Below are 16,661 nucleotides of genomic sequence, written 5' to 3'. Positions count from 1 at the left end.
AGAGCCTCACATCCAATCCTCTTGTAATAACAATTATGTACTATTTGGGACAGGTCCTCTGGGTGGTTAACTACTAGGAGGACTTTAAAAAAAGGAAGTACTTTCTGAGAGATCCAAGAGAGAATTAGAGATTCATACACAGGCTACCTTTAGCAGTGGTCAGAGCACAGGAAAACCCAAACAGAAAGCAAGCCCTTAACCAAAAAAGAGACAACCAGAACTGCCCAAAACAGGATTTTAATGAAATATTTTATGTTTCCAAACATAAGAAAAAAAGATCTTTTGCCAATGGAAGCGTTTTAGGTGGTTGTAACTCTCTGCTTCGGTTTATCACTATCTTCGATTTACATCTACCTACATATAAATAGCGTTTATTAAAATTCATATTTAACACAAACTTTCAGAAGTGTTTACAGGTAAAAGGAAGGAGCAGCGGGGAGGGGGGCTTCTTTGTCTCAGAAGCTGCAGGGAGTAACAAGAGCCTTCCTAAAACCTGAGGATGATTTCACCCTTTTTCTGTGTCTGAGCTGCGTCTGTAGGTTTGTCGCCAGAGAGGACACGTGCAGCCTTACTGAGCATTTTTTGAGGAACAGGACAAGATAGGAATCTACATTGCCATCTTCGGTGGTAGACGTGGGTCCTTGAAAGACCACAACGCCACCTTCTGTAACAGCAGTTAGTCTCTCCAAAGCAGGCCAGAAGTTTCTATGGGCAGATAGATCATTAAGCGGCTTTTAGCGGATCATTAAGGGTTTCTTAGGCCGCACTTCTGGGTTGGAGAGCGTGTTGGCCAACAAGGCCAATCAGGCAGAGAATGGACAGGCAACAAAGCTCCAGTAGTCCTTCCTGGATGAAAACATTTCGACACCTGAGAAGTGAGTGAGTTATCCCGATCCAGAAAAATGGCGTACGGACGAATAGGAAATATCCAAGCGTTATCATCCAGTCTGCATTTTCTGTGTGAATTCAACATGGAAATACCTCACAAGGAAATGCCAGTCACCTGTACAAAGATATTTGAGATAGAAACATTCAGAGCACATGCAAACTTTCCTCAAATATTCTTCTTGGAGTGGAAAGTTTACAAAACAATAGGATCTCTAGAGTCAGTACGGAGATAAAGGTACAGGCGAAGTGGTCTTTTCAGTGATTGTGACATCGCAACAAACTCATAGCTTCTATTGATTTATGGAGGGGAATCAACCTAGGGATAGACATTTGCATTCACATGCACGGATGCTATTCACACCCACACCCTCGAGTTTAGACCCGAGAGTGTGTTCCCAATCTTTTCTCCTCTGCACACACACTTGTACACAAGCCATGCTACTATATTTACTTTGAACCGGCTCTGTCTTCCCAATGTCCTTCAAGTCAGAATCATGAGACCCTCCAAACCCGTAAATATATTAGCTCTAGAACCTAACGAATGAAAAAGTAAACACGCCCTGTAAACACGCAAACGGTGTGGATGGTCAACAGCGATTAAGAACTCATTCCGACTCTCATTTTGTTCTCTATGGATTAGTAGATACTCAGAACTGAGTTGTTTTTCACATTCAGCCAGGCTTTGTCTTTTATTTTCGTGTGTGCAGTTGCCATTCTCAAGTTAGCCCGCACTGTCCTTCTGGACCATATCTTCAATTTTCTCGGCAAGAGCGCAGAGATTGGCTTTCCTGAGACCTTTCATCAGAGCGTAATATGCGCCCTTCCTCCCGTGGAGCTGGTACCAATTCCGGAGCAGCTGGACTTTCTGTTCAGCTGTGTCTTGGAGGTTGTCGTTCTTGATCTCGTCTATTTTGGCTTCGTTGATACCGTTCTTCCGGACAAATTCTCTGACTTGAGTTATTTTCATTTGTTCGGCAATGCTACTGATGTATTTGCTCAAGTCGATGTCTGCAAAATAGAGGACAGTCTCTAAACATTGGTTTCTCTAAATGAAATGCTCGTAGAAAACCATGTTTACTTCTCCTCCAATAGTATTAAAGATACTCGTTAAGTCCTAGAGATCGAGAGAGCTGGTCGGAGGGGGTGGGCAGGAAGCAAAACCCAACCCCTCCCGTGACCCCAGTAATGCGCTCGATGACCCGGGCAAGTCACATAACATCTCGGTACATGTTCTTTTCTCAGCTATAAACTAAGAGCGTTGGGAGAGATCACCTCTGACGTTCCTATGGATTGGATGATCAATGACCCACAAAGTTCAATGGAGGCAAGACTCTATGATCTTCTCTCTGACTCACAGGCCAAGGAGCAGGACTGAACAGAATCATGAATATTATTACAGAACCAGAAATACACCACTAATAACAGAGTCTGCAATTCAGCTGATTTGGCCCCTAGGTCAACTTAAGCAGGCATTCTATAAAAACCAGTTTATGGAGGAAAATTCTCTTAAGCCTCAGAATATACTGTCTTCTTGCTACCCAATTCAGTTTTCACCGTGAGTATTAGTTATACATTCAAACACACTGTGGGATAAACACTTGACGGTGAGCAGGAAGGACTATGTTTAACGAGGAGTAAGACCTCGTGATATGTCACTGAAATTGGCCCGAAAACGCCTAAGGAAGCCATCTCCATGACATGAAAAGACAGAAGCCTTACCTGTGAAATTCATCGGCATACTCTCCTGAGGAGACAAGAAAAAGGGAGGGAAGGAGCAAGATAAATAAAAATATATTTGTATATAATATTCTACGTGTAACTGTCTAATTCTTCCTTAATACAAAGGAGGTACAATCAGTAGCTTGATGTATAAAATCAGCTAGACTACATGAATGAGAAGGATTCTCCCACCATCCAAAGTTTTATGCTGCCCGAAACTAAGGAATATTAGCTTATTTTTTAGGCAGGCAAGGAATCTAAGGATTCATGGAATGTGCTAAGATGATTTTTTCATATAGACTCGTGAGAATAAACATGACAAACATAATTATTCTTACGATTTTCTTTACAGTTACTATTCTTCTTTTTGACCTGAGAAAATGGTTTAAGTTGAAATTACTTAATAAACCCTTTCACCGAGCCCTGACCCCAAATGGAAATCATCATTCATCAAGTGAACTGTTTTCTCTCCCCACCGTATCTTTTGCTATCTGAAATGCTTTGATCCATGTTGATAAAAGATATGGTGAGAGAGAAGGTAACAAGTGGCTGGAGCGAGCTGAGTTGTGCCTTTGCGACAGGCTTTCAGAGTTTTCTCTGTCGGATAATGAGTCCCTGCTCTCGTAAAGAACGTCTGTCCGCCGTGCGTCTGCAAGGATAGCACCAACGCAGAACACAGAAGCTTGGCCACGTTCTCTCTCCAACTCACGCTGAGCACACTCTCATACTTACGTTATTTGTGTCGAGGCTTCTTATAAACTGGGCACCATATCTTAGTTCAGTTCTTTTTTAAACTTTATTATTTTGAGAGAGAGAGAGAGAGAGAGAGAAAATCCCAAGCAGGCTCCACACTCAGTGCGGTACCTGACGCAGGGCTCGATCCCACCAACCATGAGATCATGACCCGAGCTGAAATCCAGAGCCGGATGCTCAACCGATTGAGCCACCCAGGTGCCCCTTAGTTCATTTTTGATGCCCCTCTAGCCCACGCACACGCACACACCATAGGTGTTTGTTTTAAAAAAAAAGAACAAATAAAAAGCTGAATGACTACTTTCTCTGTTTTCTTAAGGAAGCCGATGCACGTTTCAACACCTACAGTAATTGAGACTGTAGATTCCCGGCGGCCATTCTTCGTATTCCTGTACTTTTTCAACACACCTGAAAGATAAAGAGATTTCTATCAGACTCGGTTCTCAGGCTTGCAGGAAGCCTGTGGGAACACACTCTCCCACGAAGAGAAGCGTGAGAAGGAGGGAGCAATTCCCTGAAACTTAACGTGACCAATACCCAAGAGGCAGCATTGTCCCGTTTCTGGAAATCCCAGCCCCCTCGGTCGAATGTTCTAGAGGTATGTCACATTTCACGTGAGTCATCCGTTCATCACACCCTGGCCTAGCCTGAGGCTGGCTTCTCACTTATCATGGGGCCCCGCCGCCCCCTTTCACCAGCTTGGAGTTGGGTGCGTGTCGATTGCAGAACACAGAAGCCAGAGGATGTGGAGTGTTGGCATCAGCTTGCCACGGGGTGACATTTCATGCCTGGCAGTTCAAGTGCATACTCACACAAATAGCTAAGTAGACACACTCAGTGTGCGTGTGCCTTCAAGTCAGTAGGAGATGCAAGAAAGGAGTGGGTACATCTCCAAGCACAGTTGGTGTCTATTTGGTCTCCAAAGGCAAAGCACCCTTTTCATCTTCACCTGAACCGGAGACAGTGATTTGTTCCAATGGGGAAGGAAAAACTGGATGCTTTAGAGTTCTCAAAACCTGACACCGTTCTGTGCCTTTATGAGCGATTTTCCTGCAGTAATTACGAATATACCCAATTGGGGCTTATGTGTTGACTTTCTCGGTAGCCCTGGCATAAACTACACTGCCAAAGTATTTTAAATTAAGGGGGAGAAATAAAAAATTAAAAGAAAAACCCATGGAGTTTGAAAAAGGAGAGGAGGCACAGAGAGGATGAATTTATTAAGTGTTCCCTGCAGGCTTGCCCAGGAAGAACCTTCTTGTTCTCTCTTTTTTTTTTTTTTTTTAATTTTTTCAATGTTTATTTATTATTGAGAGACAGAGAGAGACAGAGTGCGTGCAGGGGAGGGGCAGAGAGAGAGGGAGACACAGAATCCGAAACAGGCTCCAGGCTCTGAGCTGTCAGCCCAGAGCCTGACGCGGGGCTCGAACTCACGGACCGCGAGATCGTGACCTGAGCCGAAGCTGGACGTTTAACTGACTGAGCCACCCGGGCGCCCCACTCCTTGTTCTCTTAATGCATGGGACCATCTCAGTGAGCAGTAAAGGATGACTTCTCGTCCTTGGCCAACTCAGCTGGGGCCTGGATGAAAACATCCTTGTTCACAGGGAGGATGGGAATATCCATTCGGGACTCCAGAATAATTGTTTAAAAACAGTAGCTGAGGGATGGCCGTACCCCTCACTCTTATCAGATCTCAGGGGGGTGCATCTCGTGGCAGGAATTTCACAACACAACAAGGCTGCCTACCTGGCAGTTTTCTTATGGGTAGGAGACAGATGGGAATTCTTGTGAATTACTACTTCCCAAGTTATTTCATCCTGCAGTTTGAACACAGTAAGAACTTACAGCAACATACTAGTGCGGACGGTGGAATCAGGAGCAGGGCACAAAGCCACAGAAGTTTGGAGCTGGATCCTGTAGGGAGAAACATGGGGCACTGAACGTGAAACCAAGTCATCTTTAAGATTAAACAGAGTACTCCCAAAGAATCAGAAGGGATTGGCTTTTCGTCAGATTCTCCAGGGGGGACGAGAGAAAGGAGAATACAGTCCTAAAAAGAAATAGTCACCTTGTTTACATTTGGTGTTGCTGGTTGGTGTGCAATTCTCAAGGATTCCATGTTCACACCTAAAAATGAAAGAATACAGAGGAAATTCAAAATGCCTGGTGGACTGGCTCCTTGGTCATCTGCAACGACACACTAGACACGCAGGGCCATTTTATTTATCTTTGCATCTCTGACAAACATCTTCCCTCAAATGTTGCTAGATTAGCATCTAACGCTGGCACAAATTCATAACATGATTTATATGTTTGGGTGAGAAATATCCTACAGAGGGACTATGTTTTAAAAGACAAAGAGTTGGGGCGCCTGGGTGGCGCAGTCGGCTAAGCGCCCGACTTCAGCCAGGTCACGATCTCGCGGTCCGTGAGTTCGAGCCCCGCATCGGGCTCTGGGCTGATGGCTCAGAGCCTGGAGCCTGTTTCCGATTCTGTGTCTCCCTCTCTCTCTGCCCCTCCCCCGTTCATGCTCTGTCTCTCTCTGTCCCAAAAATAAATAAACGTTGGAAAAAAAAAAAAAAAAAAAAAGACAAAGAGTTGAGAGGCACCTGGGCGGCTCAGTCGGTTAAACAACCGACTTCGACTCAGGTCATGATCTCACAGTTTGTAAGTCCTTGATCTCGGTGTCACAGGTTTGAGCCCCACAGTGAGCGAAGGGATTACTTAAAAAAAAAAATCTTTACGCTGCCAAGAATTACGGAAAGGTAATAAAACATTGACAATTAGGAAAAAGGATGAAACGGACAAAGATCTTTTTTTTTTTTTTTTTTTTTTTTTTAAATTTTTTTTTTTTCAACGTTTTATTTATTTTTGGGACAGAGAGAGAGAGACAGAGCATGAACGGGGGAGGGGCAGAGAGAGAGGGAGACACAGAATCGGAAACAGGCTCCAGGCTCTGAGCCATCAGCCCAGAGCCTGACGCGGGGCTCGAACTCACGGACCGCGAGATCGTGACCTGGCTGAAGTCGGACGCTTAACCGACAGCGCCACCCAGGCGCCCCAAAACGGACAAAGATCTTAAAACTCGTAGGAAACAACTTGAAATCATAAACTGCCAAAAAACTATTTCAAAACAGTCCCACTGAATTATAAAAAGACCCGAGGACAAGCACTACCCAGGATACTGTTTAGAAATGCCACCCAGCTGGCCCAGTAGAGATGTCAGGGCATCCAGTGGTGATGAGGACACTCAAGAGGAAAATCCTTGGGGTTTTCTTCAGACAGCCGAACCCTGACGGTCAGATTGTCAGATTGCCTGAATGAGATCGGTTCAGCCGATTCCCTAAGTAAGCGAGCTAGGATAAGTTGCTTATCCACCATGAGCCTGTTTCCCCATCAATAACAAAGAGATAACATCTGCATCCAACAGTTGTGGTGAGAAGAAAATTGAATGGAGATTATGAGGTATTTAGAGCTATTATTACAGCTGACCCTCGAGGATATGGGGCTAGCGGCACTGACCGCCAGCCCCCCCAGTGCACAGCTGAAAATCCACATACGGCTTGTGACTCCCCTAAAACTTAACTACTAAATAGCCTACTGTTAACCAACAGCCTTACTGATAACATAAACAGTGGATCAACATATTTTGTATACTGGGGCCCCCGGGGGGCTCAGTGTGTTAAGCATCCGACTCTTGGTTTCTGCTCAGGTCATGATCTCATACTCGTGTGAGATAGAGCCCCACATGGGGCTCTGTCATAACAGTGCAGAGCCTGCTTGGGATTCTCTCTCCCTCTCTCTCTCTCTGCCTTCTCACACTCTTATCTCTTTCTCTCAAATAAATAAACTTAAGAATACATATTTTGTATACCGTATGCATTCTACACTGTATTTTTTCTTTTTTGAGAGAGAGAGAGAGTACAAATGAGCGAGGGGCAGAGAGAGACAATCCCAGGAGGGGCAGAGAGACAAAGAGAGAGAAGGAGAGAGAGAGAGAAGCGGGGCTCACCTAAAGAGGGGCTGGAGCTTACCTGATGTGGGACTCAAACTCACGAACCGTGAGATCATAACCTGAGTCGAAGTCAGATACTTAATGACTGAGCCACCCAGGCAACCCCTATACTGAATTCTTACAATCAAGTGAGCTAGAGAAAAGAAAATGACATTTAAAAATCATAAGGAAGAGAATATACATTTACAATGCTGCACTAGACTTCTTGAAAGAAACTCACACATGAGTGAACCCACACTATTATTCTTCTTATTTTCGTACATTAGTCCCTACCTATCCTATCGCCATGAGGCACTCGCAGACATGTGGGGCTAGAAGTAAGGGCTAGGTTGACTGCCCATAATTTAGAATTTTCTAGTAAGTAAGAGACATAAGGCATCATGTCCCTACTTGTCAAGCCAACGTTCCCAAGGTGAAATACAAGTTTAAGGCCAGGCACATGAACATAATGCTAAACGTTTCTATTTGCACAAAACAAGAACTTACAAAGCAAAAGCTAATATACAACACATATTACCCACCCTGACGTCACAGCAGTGAGGCTGACAGGAGAAGTGAGTATTATCTGCGTCCTCTGAGTGAGGGAACTGGGGGTCAGGGAGGCTAGCTGACTCTGCTCAAAATCCCCCAATTAATCAGAAGAAAAGTGAGAGGCACCATCAGGTTTTCTACCGTTGGGTCAAAACTAAGGTCTGTAGCATGAAAGACAACACCTTTTGTCATCTGGCCCTGGCTCCTTTTCACCACACCCCGGCCAGCTACTCTGCTCTCTGGAGTGTTCACCTGTCTCTCGGCAGATGCTGTTCCCTGCTCGAGATGTCCTATCCACCTGTGTACTCCTGGGAATGTTCTCTTGCCTCTTTCAAGCCTCTGGCCACGTGTCATATCTTCACACCCCGCCCCCCACCTCCCCAGGCCGAGGGGAAAGGTTCTCCCGTAGAACTCATAACACCCTGGGCGCAAGTCTCTTCTGCTGTTCAACACACGGTGTTGGCCCCATAACCATTGTTTTTCTTGACTCTCTCTGCCTCTGCCTCTCTCCTGAGACGTCTGATGCCAGGAACATGGCTTGCTCAGAACATCTGTTAGCTTACGCAGCTCGCGCCCTATCCAGCACACAGGAGATGTTCAATCAACGTTCGGAGACTGGATGTTTGAATGAACAAAGAGGCGAAGCAAGACGAGAACCCAAATTCTTGACTCCCAGCCAGTGTTGTTTCCCCTCTAGGAAGACATGGTCTGTCAAGGTAGATCTCTAGCATTTTGATCAAAGAAAGATGAAAACTTACATCATGCACGGGTTACAGTGTTCACACAGAGAGACGTTACAAAAAAAGTTTGATTTACATCTGCACTTGGTATTCTGGGTCCGGGTACAGGTTTTTTCCACTTCTAAGCCTAGAAAGCCAATTTTCAGACTATTAATTAGAGCAGCTGGTTATAAGTGGACCCTGCAAATGGTGAGCAGGGGCCACAAGACGTTTTGAGATCTACCGCTTAAATCGGCACATCTTCCGTAACACAGAGAGTATTTACATGGCAAACGGGTAACCCCGGGTGGAAACAGTCGAAATCATTTTAGCAGAGTTTTAAGTGGGCAGACAATCCAGCAACTAATGCCACCTCACTTTAGCTTAAATAGTCCCCCTGTCCTTCTGGAGCCTGGCTGCTCAGGGCCTGGGTTGTAGACCAGCAGCAATCAGCATCCCTTGGAAGCCTGTGAGAAATGCAGAGTATCAGGCCCTGCTCCAGACCCAGTCAGTCAGACCAAGGCCAAAGCCCTCACTCAGAGATCCTTATTTAATTGCTCTGAGGTGGGACCTGACAGTTGACATTTTTCATAGCTCCCTGGGTGACCCTAATGTACAGCCACAGTTGAGAAACATTGCTTTAGAGCCTGCGTGGGGCCAAGGAAAGCTTTATGTCCAGAGATTTCTTGATATCAAATGAAACTGGGAGTTATTTGTTACATTTGAATCTAGGTTCTCACAATAGATTGGGACAGTCGTAAAAATTCAGGTCCCCCGTTGGAATTATCAGGACAAAATCGATCCTCAAAGAAGGGGGAGCATCCCACGCACCTCTGGATTCCTCTGTCCTTGTATCAGAAGGCTTCTGAGCTCTTGAGGGCCACAACAAGAGCATAAATCAAGGTGGCGAAAAAATGTATGCAATTTTGATCGGGGCTGATGAACCCTGTTCACCAGGTTCGTAGTTAGTTATTCTGGGAGAATTGCCTGGATTTGACCCGCAGATGTGTAGACAGGTGATTAGCCTGGTACCTGGTCCTGCTTCACCCTGGCCAGCCCCTGCTGCCCTTTTCTGTGTGCGTACATAGTACGAGAGTAGGCCCCAATTTCAAATTGGATTATGCATGGTTCTACGTGGAGCCCCATGATTGGTCTTTTTGATTGCTTTTAAAGACGCCTACCATGCTCTCCATCACAAATTCTACATCTTCTGCATCTGGGAGAAAAATGGCTCCTGTCTGTGTAGTCCTTCCCTTCTTCACAGGGTATACAGGATGGTCTACCCCCATCTTCTTCACAGTCGGCAGCTTTTCGTGTGCCTGCCCAAGAGAGAGATGGAACCAGTGTTTGAACACAAGGTGGTCACGCAACAGCATGGGAGACATGCAGGTATGGCAACAAAATGGGGGTCCGGGTTGTTAGGCTAACGAAGTACAAATACAACGGGGGAGAAGGTTATTGTGAAAATCACGTCAACAGACAGGACGGCTCCCAAGACTAAACCTAAAAGAGCAACTGAAGGAATATGCCTACAGACATAGGATGATTAACAATAGGATTGTATATTTTAATTTTTTTATTGTTTATTTTTGAGAGAGAGAGAGACAGAGTATGAGCTGCGGAGGGGCAGAGAGAGAGAGGGAGACACAGAATCCGAAGCAGGCTCCAGGCTCCGAGCTGTCAGCACAGAGCCTGACACGGTGCTCGAACTCACGAACCATGAGTCAGACGCTCAACCGACTGAGCCGCCCAGGAGCCCCAGGAGTATATCTTTTTTAAAAGCTTACGATGACCAAATGCACTTGAAGAAATGCCTCTAGCAACTTTTTTTGCAAGGAGGTCAGAGGTTGGTATTCATTCAATTTCTTTCTGTTCCTTTGCCATTAAGGGATAGAGTATGTTTGGATGGGAAGGCATGAACGTATTTATAACATTTATCATCAGGTTTTTTTTTTTTTTATCTCAGTACACACAATCGTGAATAATATTCACATTTCCTTTACAAATAAAGTGAGTCACTGTATTGGTGTTAGTAAGCTTTATACAACCATGCTTTCTCCTGAAAATTCATTTATTTAACAAGTGTTTATTCAATGCCTATTGTGTGCCAGGCACTTTCTAGGAGCCAGAGATGCTGCAGGAAACAAGACAAAGCCTAGATCTTCAGGGGCTCCGTGTTTCCAGGGAAGAAGCAGAAAATGCACAAGTAAGTATATGATGTCAGGTGATGGTAAGTGTTCTGGGGAAAACATGGGGGTAAGTGCTATGTTGGGCAAGAGCTAGAGAAGGAAAATCTAAGAGGAAGCAGGACTCGTGACCCCAATCATTCATGGTATTAAAAGAATTAAAAAAATTAAAAGAATAAACAGAGTCTGTCTGCCACACACATGTGCACAGCAACAATAATTTAAGCTATTTTTCCTGGATACGTAACTTTCTTAGTAACACGATAGCATTCTTTCTGATAAAACAAAATACTACATACGCAAATGATACAATTTAAACATGGATGATATGATCATAAACTAAGACAATAGTGTGCCGATAGAAAAAAATAAACCAATTGTGAAAACCCAGAACCAACTTCAAATTCAAATACAGTGCTGTATAACATCACAGGGATGCTTAAGAAAACTGAGCCAAAGTTCAATTTCCCTCGCTTGCCAGTGGTAGTGTTATACTGGTTTCTAAACGAATCGGCCTCTCTAGCGGATTACCTTGCACAATATGCCCAGCCCAAGGTCTAGGGCATGACAGGCATACAAGAAACCCAGAGTTTTCTCTCCTCCGATGTATACAACCTAAATTCATCAAAGTATCAAAAGTGAGCGGTTGTTTTCTTGCAAATCAGATTTTAAAATACATGTGTTTCTGAATGTGATAGTATACCTGCTCACCGTAGAGACTTTGGAAAAGTTAGGGAAGTCTAAAAAGCACCTATATGTCAACCACTCCGAGAGATTCACTATCATTTTGGTGTGTTCTTAACGCATATGCACGCACACGTACATGCGAGTCTGTGTGCATGCGGTGTGTGTGTGTGTGTGTGTGTGTGTGTGATGTATTCAGTGTACCACAGAATCCTTCTTATCGGATATGGTGAAGGGATGGCTTTTTGATCAGTCAATCAAAAGTCAGTTCATGTAGAGAAACATTGAAAAAAATACTGTAAATATTTCAAATTATGAAACATAACTATATAATGACTTCCCAGTCTGATGGCACAGAAAAAGTTGTTATAATTCCAGATTCTTCCTCATGTAAGTGACATCCAAAATGCCTCCTTTCTTGTTTTTCTTCCCTTTCTTCCCTCCCTCCCTTTTTCTTTTCTTCCTCTTTTTGATGGAAATAAAGCCTTCCAGATACCAGTAATTTGTACGAAAAGCTTTCAAGGACTTTGTGATTTTTCCATTGACTTTGATCTCATCTCGTTCATCAACAATTCTGTCAGCGACTCGCCTTTACTGAAGTCCTGCAAACATGGAAATGGGTTTTCATAGGAATAAAATCTGCCTTTTCTCCGTATTCATATAGCATGGGTTTATATAATAGTTGATTAAATTACACATGAATATCACAGCACCCATGAGCATAAGAAGAGTTGGAAGCAATGTGAATAGCGATAAGCCTACAATTCAACAGGAGGGAGAAGGAAGGGCAGCAGATCAGGGTGCATTCGTCACCGCCCAGGATTCTTAGGGATGCAGCAGAGACAGTCGGGGAATCCAACCGACAGATCAGTGAGAAATCCCCTCAGGGAATTTACACCTTGAGGCTCATGTCAGAAATATATGAGAAAACATGATATATTTGCTTGAGACATTCTAACTTTTGAATACTCCCAGATTTACTTCACCGATCCCACAGCACAGGGTACCACAATGAACTGCCATGCATACAATATTTTCCTTTACATTTGACTACTTTTTAATTTTGTTTGATGTTTATTTATTTTTGAGAGAGACAGAGAGAGAGAGAGAGAGCACAAGCAGGGGAGGGGCAGAGAGAGAGACACACACACAGAATCTGAAGCAGGCTCCAGGCTCTGAGCTGTCAACACAGAGCCCAATGCGGGGCTTGAACTCACCAACCGCGGGATCATGACCTGAGCTGAAGTCGACGCTCAACTGACTGAGCCACCCAGGCGCCCCTATGTCTGATGATTTTTAAAGACCTTTTCCCCATAAATTTATTACGGTAACAGTAGGCATGAACGTTTTCAAGTTTTTGTTCCGTGTGTCCAAATTTCTTTCTTAAAAAGTTAGTAATAATTTACATTCCAGTCGTGGTTTCTGAGAGTTCTTATCTCACAAGCAAGCTCAGCGGGGCTGAAAGCACTTCTTCAGAGAAAATAAAACAAAGCAAATCAAACAAAAAAAGCAAACGCAAAAATTCTTGACAGTCTGATACGCAGAGCCTCTTATCCATGTTTGAATTTGCAACTTACGCTTTAAAGACATAAGGATCTCAACCCAGAGGCCCCATGGGTGATGTTTAACAAGGTATAAAAAAGCTAGGAAGCCATTCTTTATTCCCATTTGGAGAAGACGAAATAAATGTAAAAAGGATTAAGTCTAAGCGGGTGGGATTCTAAGGGAGATTTTCCATGAAGGTTATTAAAAACTGGACAGGAGCCCAAGGGAGGCTGGTAGGATCTTTAGACACAGGACCTAAGCCTGTTCAGCTGCTGGAGTTCTGGAAGCCTGCAGACCCACTACGAAACCTACCACGCTCGGTCCTTATTGGCTGTGTTAATCTACGGCAGCCCAGGTGCTCTTCCCCCTACCCTCCTGCCTCCCTTCACCGTGCAGCTGAGAGGGGTTCATGCCGGTAGGAACTAGCCCTCAACTCTACTCCATGTTGAAAACCAGGCTTGCCCCACAAGTGCGTTTTTGCTAAGCTTCGAATTTGGTCGTGTTCGAAGGATTTCTGATCTGAAATTGGTTTGCGTTTCAAAACCCTGGTGTTCTAAAATTGTTGGCCTCTGTCCACTGCTTTTCTCGCTCACCGAGTCGCAGCTGCAAAAACGCAAATGTATTTTGCAGGCTCCAGAGACCTTCCAACCGAAGGGAATTGCTAGACACATCTCTGAAGGGTGGAGGGTCCCTTGCTTTCGGAGCCCCACAATTACTATGATACACTATGATATATTTTAGTCGGGCCCATTGTGATGAGTTTTTTTTAAGTGTATTTTTATTTATTTTGAGAAAGAGATAGAGAGCAAGCAGGGGAGGGGCAGAGAGGGAGAGGGAGAGAGAGAATGCCAAGCAGGCTTCACGCCGTCAGCACAGAGGGCAGATGCGGGGCTCGAACTCACAAACTATGAGGTCATGACCTGAGCCGAAGTCAAACCAACTGAGCCACCCAGGCGCCCCTGTGATAAGCTTTAATATCCACACATGAGTCTTCTTTTGCTCCTGAAAAACAGCTGAAGAAATGCTCTCCCTCCAGCGGCACCTGCCATTTATAAATCGTATTTATTTGTACCCGCACCCAACAAGCAGGATACAGTTGAACTACATTAGCGTCCGGAAAGTAATTTCCCAGTTGTTTCTCTTTCCAGCAATGCTCTGATAGAGGAGAACCAAGCACCGCAACCATTTTTTCTCCATTATTACTCCGTGCTACGCCTCACCCTGACTTTCCAGCTAACGGCTGGATGTTTTGGGTCACATACCAGGAGGGCATGGCAGACAGCAGAACTTGCTCCCACGATGCAGACCTTCCTCGCATCCAGGCTCCCCTTCGGTAGCGTTCTTACTCAATTTCAACACCTTGGAGTTGACATCGGTGACCTGAGCACTGTCGCCTCTGAACAGTGATCCGGCAACAGAGGTAAGTATCTGAAAAAGGAAAGCATGAGCAAACACTGACTTGTCAACCAGGCAACGTGGTAAACAGGGGTGACCTGCCCCGAATGGTTACATTTGCTGTCGCACAGGCAAAATCCACGTGGGGCTGCCTCCTTCTGCTGACTCGCCTCCAGAAAAGGAGCACGCTGGTTGTGTGACAATCCAAACTACTCTATTAATGGCATCGGGGATGATAGGAGCCAGGATCCTGGGCTCAAGTGAACCCTGGCCCCCCAGTTACCGGCCCCATCACTGTGGGTAAAGTCCCTCAAATGTTCCCAGTCTCCATTGCGTTATCTATAGAGTGGAAATGATGTCCTTTTCATGAGTTTGTTGTGATAATTAAACGGAATACGCCCTTAAAACTCTTCACGCGATTTCTGGCACATAAGAAAGAGGTGCCCAGTAAATTGTATTATTACTGTTTTCTTAATTACCATTATGGTTGTTGTCACACAGCTCTAGTGAGGGACAACGTCGTGACGTAGGAAAACCAGTAAATTTCAAAATGACTGATTGCGGTGTGAATCCCGGCTTTTCTACCAACAGTGTGGCTTCAGGCAATTTATAAAACCACCCTGACCCTCAATTTCCTGACTCGTAGGTGACGACAGCACTTTGTGTCTTGGAGAGTTATTAGGAGGATAAGAAGTGATAGCTTCTCCCAAACCTGGCATTTAGTTTATAACAAGTTCTATTTCTTCGCTTTTTATACATAACCACAGAACAAACAGTTTTGATGAAGTCTTGTCTGGTTGTCCAACCATACAATGAATCCGATGGGATTTTCTTCACCTTTGTTCAGAAAAAAAAAAAAAAATGAACTTCTTTTAGTGGAGAACCAGTCTTTAATCTATTTTCAGTTCCCTTCTTCTGTAGATAAAAGTCCATCACTTTAAATGATATCGATGTCAAATTTATCTTAGTCAGTTACACACCAGAATTCCTTGGAAAAACTAGCCCCCCAAAATGTATGGAAGCATTTGGACATAATCTCTGGTTGGTTCCTTTCTCTGACTGCCTAAGTATTTTTGGTGTCTCTAACCATAAATATAAATAATTCCTTCTTTTCGGTGGAATATGTAAATTCTATTGCTAAGCATCCAAAAAATTTAAACTCTTAATTCTGAAGACTTTTTTTAAGGTCATTTTTCACCGTTTTCATGGCACATATTATTTTTTTCTACTTTATGGCATAGTAATAATACCGGCATCTTCTGAGTCAAGAGAGCTAAGTGTTCTTCACGTATAAGCCCCTGCACACAAGTTCCTACGTCTTCCCTTCTAGCCCCTCCCCCTATGTCACCAAAGCCTGTGTCCCCTTCAGGTCACAGGATACCACGGGACCTTACAGGAGATGAGGTTGCCCTCTTTTCCTCCTGGGATGGTTGTGCTTAAAAATGCATTTCTAAAATTCGGTCTTCTTCCAAGAGGGCGAATGACACCAAAATATCAAGAAAACATCTCACTTGACCGGGGTCTCTCGCCAGCAAAAGGTAGGACTTGTCTGAGTCTCCAAAGGCCTTTCATGATGGCGTTCTTTCCCTACACCCAAGAGACAGGGCCACTTACTATAGGCTATAGCCTATACATATGCTTTCTATATGAACACTTCCGCGTAAAGAACCACGAGAACTGGTACCCAGATCAGAGGAATAATGCCTAAATACACTGGCCTCACTGCCTCTTCAATCCCACAGACGTTCCTTGAGCACCTATTATACGTCAGGTTACAAGAATACAAAGTAACATTGATTGTAATAGACAATGAGTATTAAGTTTCCAAAAACAGATTTGCAGGCAGGTTGTTTGTGGTGCATTAATAATTTGGGGATGTTTTACACTTTATATTGGCATGCCTCTTACTTTTTAATTTTTTTTAAGTTTATTTATTCTGTGAGAGACAGAGAGTGAGCAGGGGAGGGCAGAGAGAGAGAGAGAGAGAGAGAGAGAGAGAGAATCCCAAGCAGTCTCCACACTGTCAGCGCTGAACCTGATGCAGGGCTTGAACTCAACGAACTCTGAGATTGTGACCTGAGCCGAAATCAAGAGTTGACGCTTAAACCTACTGAGCCACCCAGGTACCCCGGGATGCCTCTTGGTTTTTTAAAAGACTTTTGAATCTATGAGCTTTATCTAAGCCAAAATGTGCAACTTTGAACAAAAGATCTTTATTAGCAT

General features: G+C 44.2%; 1 protein-coding gene across 4 annotated transcripts in view; it reads right to left on the bottom strand.

Moving 5' to 3' along the window:
* Positions 1–221: 221 nt before the first annotated feature.
* Positions 222–16,661, bottom strand: part of FAS (Fas cell surface death receptor) — a 28,302-nt gene continuing 11,862 nt past the window's right edge. Inside the window, exons 2-9 of one of the 4 annotated variants that reach the window (XM_045437176.1) lie at positions 14,306–14,471; positions 9,810–9,947; positions 8,668–8,776; positions 5,432–5,490; positions 5,209–5,277; positions 3,707–3,768; positions 2,608–2,632; positions 222–1,896 (exon numbers count right to left, since the gene is read on the bottom strand). In XM_045437176.1, coding sequence (XP_045293132.1) covers positions 1,610–1,896; positions 2,608–2,632; positions 3,707–3,768; positions 5,209–5,277; positions 5,432–5,490; positions 8,668–8,776; positions 9,810–9,947; positions 14,306–14,471 — 915 coding nt within the window. In that variant the 3' untranslated portion in view covers positions 222–1,609. Of the gene's footprint in view, positions 1,897–2,607; positions 2,633–3,706; positions 3,769–5,208; positions 5,278–5,431; positions 5,491–8,667; positions 8,777–9,809; positions 9,948–14,305; positions 14,472–16,661 lie in introns of those variants that run through there. The other 3 variants (XM_045437177.1, XM_045437178.1, XM_045437179.1) reach the window with 3 other exon arrangements.

This window comes from Leopardus geoffroyi, chromosome D2, assembly GCF_018350155.1.
Source record: "Leopardus geoffroyi isolate Oge1 chromosome D2, O.geoffroyi_Oge1_pat1.0, whole genome shotgun sequence".
NCBI classification, from domain to species: domain Eukaryota; kingdom Metazoa; phylum Chordata; class Mammalia; order Carnivora; family Felidae; genus Leopardus; species Leopardus geoffroyi.
This window is presented reverse-complemented; position numbering and strand designations above follow the sequence as displayed.